The 7,500-nt window shown below is 45.2% G+C and overlaps 1 protein-coding gene across 1 annotated transcript in view; it reads right to left on the minus strand.

Moving 5' to 3' along the window:
- fmnl2a (formin-like 2a) overlaps positions 1-7,500 on the minus strand; it is a gene marked incomplete at its 5' end in the record, with an annotated part of 67,626 nt that overhangs the window by 15,523 nt on the left and 44,603 nt on the right. The window contains 5 exons of the mRNA XM_083642240.1: positions 249-440; positions 2,543-2,855; positions 3,755-3,856; positions 4,795-4,944; positions 6,394-6,504. Of these exons, the coding sequence (XP_083498366.1) occupies positions 249-440; positions 2,543-2,855; positions 3,755-3,856; positions 4,795-4,944; positions 6,394-6,504 (868 nt within the window). The remainder of the gene's footprint in view (positions 1-248; positions 441-2,542; positions 2,856-3,754; positions 3,857-4,794; positions 4,945-6,393; positions 6,505-7,500) is intronic.

The raw sequence follows: 7,500 nt of genomic DNA on the forward strand, positions 1-7,500 counted from the left end.
GGCTGTCGCCTCAACTCTGGGGGACGACTTGGTTCATTACACCTGATAGTCTAGTCTGCCACAGCCATATGTCAACATTAGCATTGAGTTTCAGGTCATGAGCCCACTGAGAGACGTCTGACACTCTGTTTTCTGGTGGCAACCAAAACGCGCATTTTACTTCAAAAGAAACTCTTGTGTCCATCATGAGATCTTCTTTCACTACATGGCACACACCATGTGGGTATTTTGGTCATGGGTGACCTTACCTGCTAACCCAGAGTTCATGATGACAGTGGGGGTTCCACAGCCGGGCAGCGGGGGCGCTAGAGGAGGCAGATGGGCCGACATCGCTGAAAGGGCTCCCGGAAGCGGAGGCGGAGGTGGAGGTGGAGGGGGTGGCGGAGGAGGAGGAGGCGGGGGAGCCACCGCAGGCGCGGCCGTCAACGGTCCGTTTGGCACTGGAGGAGAGAGGAGAGGATGATAAGCCAATGAGAGAAGAGGATGATAAGCCAATGAGAGGGGAGGGCAGAGGAGAGGAGAGGATGATAAGCCAATGAGAGGAGAGGGCAGAGGGGTATCCTTAAAGTTGAGCTGAACCCAAAAATGACTTTTCTTTTCTTTTCTTTTAGTTCGAATACCTGGGTATGCAGTGCACCTATTTAATAATGTATGCAAACAAAATCACAATAATCTAATTTCTTTAGTTTTTCACACTTTTTCACATCAAAAGTTAATTTTTCAAGATTTCATTGATAACAGTAATGTACAGTTTGCTGACGTCACCCAGTACTATCAAATTTCTACCCCATTTCAACCAATCATATCACGACATGGCAGCTGTCAATCAAATCTTCAGGATAATTTTCTCTTCCAAATGAAGTCGAAAATGGCTCCTAGTGCCTGTCATCTGGCAGAATTCCTATCCCATAAACTAACTACTAACTTGGCCAATTGTTAGAAACATGAACAAAAAACAAAAACTATAATCTCTAAGAATGCAAAGAAATGTAACTGGCTCGTTAAAACGCGCATTCCAGGGATATCGTATTGTTACAGCAGCGATAATGGCTCGCGCATCCGAGAGCTTGGTTGTCAGGGGTCGCACTTCGGAGATTCCAGGCCGACGTGCTGCACTCTCCGCTCGGCAACACGAAGGCAGCTGGCTGCCTGCGGGTCGCTGAGCTCCACTCCTCCCGTCAAAAGGCTCTTCCCGAGGGGAGCGCCGCAACACACTGAATCCCACTCGATTTGGAGGCAGAACACGCCAGGATTGGCCAAAGCCCAATCCAGTCCCCAGAATTGTCAAATAAAATCATCGACATGATACTATGACCCGCCTCTCAACCTGTCATCTTAGACAAACTATGTTTTCAGTCTGAAACGGACTCTTTATGCACGTGACGAACAGGTTCAGTTCCACTTTAAAGTAGACGAGGTAATTAATCAGGCAGAAAGGCAACGGCAAATCACGCGCGTGGAAATGAGAAAGCAAGTTTCTCCCACGAAGACTGCTTCCTGTTTGCAACACCTCTAATGCCAAAGGATTGTGTGCAGGTTTGTTGTCTGGGTTGAGGTTCCTATAGCTGTTAGACCAGGTTCCTATAGCCGTTAGACCAGGTTCCTATAGCTGTTACACCAGGTTCCTATAGCTGTTAGACCAGGTTCCTATAGCCGTTAGACCAGGTTCCTATAGCTGTTACACCAGGTTCCTATAGCTGTTAGACCAGGTTCCTATAGCTGTTACACCAGGTTCCTATAGCTGTTAGACCAGGTTCCTATAGCCGTTAGACCAGGTTCCTATAGCTGTTACACCAGGTTCCTATAGCCGTTAGACCAGGTTCCTATAGCTGTTAGACCAGGTTCCTATAGCCGTTAGACCAGGTTCCTATAGCTGTTACACCAGGTTCCTATAGCTGTTACACCAGGTTCCTATAGCCGTTATACCAGGTTCCTATAGCTGTTACACCAGGTTCCTATAGCTGTTACACCAGATTGTCAAATTCCAGTGACATACATGTCTAAACATGAACCAGCCATAGATCTGGGGCTCTGATTTGAGTTATCCAGTTCAGTCGAGTCTCTTCTCATCTTGATCAGTATTGTTGATTGTTTTTAGAAACTCCTGGGATCTGCACAATGTGTTTTTTTTCCTGTCTCTTCTTTCTGCATTTCATGGATGCACTGGGCTGACCGCTTTTGAAAAAATAAATCTAATTGCGATTATTTTCACTGATATTGCAAATGCCATACGACTAGCAATATCAGAGGGAAAGATCATTTTGACATCATTATTCTCATATTCATTAATAAACATATTAAAAATGTAAACCATAAAAATGATTATGGTGGGATTTTTGCAGGGATCCGTACCAAGCAAAGATGTTTTCTTTAGTCTGTGCAATATGGCGAGAACATCTCTGCAGCACGACTATATTTAATTTAAAATGCTATTTCACATTTCACCTTTAACAAATATAGCGCCTCCTGCAATTTGAAAATTGCAACATGCTATATTGCAATTTCGATAACATTTGGATGAATTGTTCAAATTAAAACCTACCAATGCCATTGACTGGCGGTGGTGGGGGTGGAGGTGGAGGAGCGGGCATGCCCGGCACGCCTCCCGCATGGTTTGGACTGACAGCTACGTAGTTCCCCCCGGGCGAGGAGCCCGGTACGCCCGTCCCACCGCAGGGGGCCGAGGGCAGGATGGAGATGTCTCCGTCTCCCTTCTTGTGGATCTTGATGGTGCCCTGCTTCTCCAGCTCGTGGATCTTCTTCTCCAGGTTACCCTGCCGCCGGATGGCCTCGTCTTTCTCCTTCACCATCTGCCGCAGCGAGTGCACCTGCGAGCTGGCGTCCTTGTATACTTCCTGTTTGGAAGCGGCACAAGCAGGAAGTTAGAAGTGTAGAAAATACATTACATATATACATCCCAGTACGGTGGTTTAGTGCATCATGTCTTGTCCAATTGTGAATTCAACTTCACCATTATTCAATTTACAAGAAGTTAACACAATAAGAGAATGTAGAAGAATGACTGTTTTGATCATAGTTTCACTGTTATCTCTCTACCAGCAATACAGAGTGTCACGTCATAGTCTGGATCCAAAAAATAAACAAACAAATAAATTAAATATAATAATAATAAAAAATGACTAAAAACACGAATTAAAATATTCTCAGTTTTGCGTCCAAGACAAAATTTCATCAAATGGTGGTTTGTGGCTCTAATGTGGACTAAATCAGGCATCCTTGATATTAAAAAAAGGTTGAGAATCACTCGTCCAGAGCACATTAAGACAAATTCCGAACAACTTCTGTTTGAAATGGTAGTAAATGATTGAATTGTCGGAAGAGTAGTGTCATTAAGTAGAAGGCTGATGTGCTATGGCCAGTTCACAATACAATGACAACTCACCATATTGCTCACAATCAAGAACATAATGTGAGAGATTTCCCTGAAGTCATTCTTCTACTTAAGAGCCAAAATCACCCCTCAATCACCAGAATAAGTGAACTTTTGGGCTTTGGCCCACGGACAATAATGTTGGGATATGGAATGTGTAACAACGTGAATGTGTGGGGAAAGTGTCTATGATGGTGCACGTTATACTTCTCCTATAAAGCTACTATAACAAAGGCCAATGACTGCTGTCACAGTAAGGAAACGTTTCCAACTTGTTATTTGCGAGTGTCTCATGAGTTTGTCCTTTGTGAAATGACAAGTTGATGAATGAATGAATGAATGAATGAATGAAATGAGTCTGACCCTGATGGATTCTAGGTCCTTGTTCCTTTGCATCAGCTGCTTCTCCAGCTCCACGATCTTGAACATGGCCTCGTTCTCCGTGTCCTGCAGCTTCTCTGTCATCTAGGAAAACAATGGCAGGAGGAAAAGGTCACGCGGTGATATGGACTCATAGGTGATGACAACAGACACCTCTGTCAACTCTGCAAACTGCTCAGCTAAAAACAGATACAACACAGGACCATTTAATACACATTTTTGTGTATTAACCCATTGATACCTGATGCAGCATTTGCGTGTATATACCGCATTTGTGTGTGTATCCCTTTAAGCGGTTCGCGGTCTTAAAGGGATACACACACAAATGAGGGTTATACACGCAAATGCTGCATCAGGTATCAATGGGCTAAAAGAAATATACTGCACGCCATGGCCTAAAAGTTACAGAAGCAGTACTGGGAATTCACCGTTTTAAATCTCCAGATCATCTGGGAAAATCTAGGAAGGGAAAGTGAATTAAGAAATGCTTTTTTCCCCCCTCGCTCAAGAATCCCCTTGAGAGAGAAACGGAAGGCCTGGCTGCTCTAGTAGAGCTGCTCAGTGGCTCAGCTCTAGAGCACTGTGGTCAAACTGAGAAGAGCCCAGGTGTGAATGTGTGCACCTGTGTGAACGTGCTGAAAGAGACATTAACTGAGTCAATAAACATTATAAAAATTGTGTGTGTGTGTGTTTGCGTATAATATTATGTCCTCACAGTCTCGCCTGGTGGCTGACAAGCATGAGACCAGAGCAAAACCTGAAGCTTAGACTGAGAGGGACCCATGCGATAGCAAGCGAGTGTGACAGCGAGCTTCAACAGAGTGCCATGCACCCTGTCACATGGCTGGTGTTGATGCTGCTGTGTGTAATGTATGCTGTCACACACACACACACACACTCTCCGTCAAAGTGGCCTGACATGCTGGACAGTGGTACGTAGCAGGTGAGCCTGAGAGGAGACGTGGGACTGAAGAGTCAGAGTCAGAGTTGGAAGAGCAGAAGGAACAGTTGAGGTCTCTCACATGTGACATGTTCTCCTCGAGCTCCTCTACCCGCTCCAGGGCAGCGTTTTTGGTCTCTGCGTCCTCCAGCAGGGCTCCCACGTCAAACACATTGTCCAGGTAGGCCTGGATCTGAACCTGGAGCTTATCGCTCTCCGTATGCTTTAATTTCTGGAACACACATGCACACATGCAAAAAGAAGTCAGAGTGTGTGTGTGTGTGTGTGTGTGTGTGTGTGTGTGTGTGTGAGTGAGTGAGTGAGTGAGTGAGTGAGTGAGTGAGAGAGAGAGAGAGAGAGAGAGAGAGAGAATTCAGGGTTCCAACACTTTTTCAATCAAAAGAATTTCATACATTTTCCAGACTTGGATTTGTTTTGAAGTTTTTGTCTGGTGTTCAATATGATTTACGCAGATAGATATCTTGCCCGTTAACGAGGTCATATCACCGTATAGCTGAAGACTGTTCTTCACAGCCGCCATCAGAATGTGAGAGATGATTGGCAGGGTTCCATATTATATGATAAATATGATATTTTTCCATATGTTCTGACTGGATGTGATTTTGGTGCAGGGTCTTTGATATAATGCATGCTGAAAGCGGCTGGGTAATAAGAGCATCCCTCTATCTGAACATTATTCTGATCATCAACAAAAACTGTGGACTCAAAGTGGCTCTACAACAACATCAAAGATAGACTTATGTGTATATTTGAACATTTTCCATACTTCCACAACATTTTCCATACTTTTCCATGCATTTTCTCAGATTCCCAAACTATTCCAAGACCTGGAAATGATCAAATTAATTTTTAATACTTTTCAAGGCTTTCCAGACCTGCGTAGGAACCCTGATAATTACATTGACTTATTCAGTTCACTGCAGAAGGCCAAAACCTCAGAGGCGAGCATCGATCTGTCCTCTGCAGTGGAGCAGCAGATAACGGGTTTACACAATTGACCGGTTTTCTAAATTCATGGAAAAGTCAGTATTGACTGTGTGGCTGGCTAGCGTAATGACAATCTGTTGTGGTGCTGAGCTGAATATTAAAAGGTGGAGCGTTTCGGGGGCATTTTAAAAGGTGGTGTTCCGGGGGCATTTTAAAAGGTGGAGTGTTCCGGGGGCATTTTAAAAGGTGGAGTGTTCCAGGGGCATTTTAAAAGGTGGAGCGTTCCGGGGGCATGTTAGAAGGTGGAGCGTTCCGGGGGCATGTTAGAAGGTGGAGCGTTCCGGGGGCATGTTAGAAGGTGGAGCGTTCCGGGGGCATGTTAGAAGGTGGAGCGTTCCGGGGGCATGTTAGAAGGTGGAGCGTTCCGGGGGCATGTTAGAAGGTGGAGCGTTCCGGGGGCATTTTAAAAGGTGGAGCGTTCCGGGGGCATTTTAAAAGGTGGAGCGTTCCGGGGGCATTTTAAAAGGTGGAGCGTTCCGGGGGCATTTTAAAAGGTGGAGCGTTCCGGGGGCATTTTAAAAGGTGGAGCGTTCCGGGGGCATGTTAGAAGGTGGAGCGTTCCGGGGGCATTTTAAAAGGTGGAGTGTTCCAGGGGCATTTTAAAAGGTGGAGCGTTCCGGGGGCATTTTAAAAGGTGGAGTGTTCCGGGGGCATTTTCGTGCTTCCAACTCACATCCAAATACTCGTCCAGGCCCAGCTTGGTGAAGTCGTACTGTAGATGAACCCTGAAGTTCATGTCCTCTACTGAGTGCACCACAATGTTGATGAACTGCATACACGCCACCTAGGGGATATACCAGGGAAATACGGTTAGAGGAGGATCTGAACACAGCATACATACAGGCTTTCTAAATGTTTTAAAAATCACTGTATATATTAATGTACTGATAGGCAGATTAGGCAGGAGGTATACAGCTGGAAACAGAACACTGAATTATGACTAACAGTAATTGAAAACTAACTTCTAAATATGATATGACCCTCAGATAGACTCAAGCTGTTGATATTATTAAATTAATTATATTTATAATGTAAAACCCCAATGGACACATTCAAGTTTTTGTAACGCAGCATAACAGGTTTATGTATTTATGAATCGCTCTGCAAGTATTATTGAATTGAATATTGCTTCTTCTGAAATGCGGCTGGCAGAGTAGCTTTTACACACACAGCTTAAAGGGATCTGCAGAAACAAATCCTCCAATTCAAAGCCACTGGCTGCTTTGTAGGAGTCAGTATAAACAGATGGAGGGGATCTCCTCACTGTGTCTAATGTACACACTCCAACACCATCATGCATTCTCCTCAGCCTGACACCGGCTTAATGAACTTCATGTAAGAAGCTCAGGGTCGTCTTGGTGCGAGATGCCAGAGCGCCCACTAAATCTGTTTGCTTTGGTGCTGTTGTCAAATGACAGCCTACTAAGGGACTCGCAGCTGACTTGTGACTTCTGGCACACAAGGCCTATTCAAACAGAGCAACTGTTGGCCCTCACTCGCTAATGCTAACTCTCTCTGTGTCTCTCTCTCTCACACGCGCGCGCACACGCCCCACATCACTAGACTCTAGATGGAGAGGCATATTGGGGGAAATCATGTCTAACTGGCGCTCTCTTCACACAGCATCTTTCATTGGTCTCTGCCAGACTAATTAGCAGTAATCAGTGTGGAGATGACAGACTTGGCACAGGTTCCTCCTCGCTCAGGGCCGATGCAGCTCAATCTGCTCCACCAGGCGTCTGCAGCTTGTGCTGTGATGAAGGGCTTTTAGAGGGCTGCT

The sequence above is a fragment of the Poromitra crassiceps genome (genome assembly GCF_964638095.1).
Source record: "Poromitra crassiceps genome assembly, chromosome: 8".
In the NCBI taxonomy this organism is placed as follows: domain Eukaryota; kingdom Metazoa; phylum Chordata; class Actinopteri; order Beryciformes; family Melamphaidae; genus Poromitra; species Poromitra crassiceps.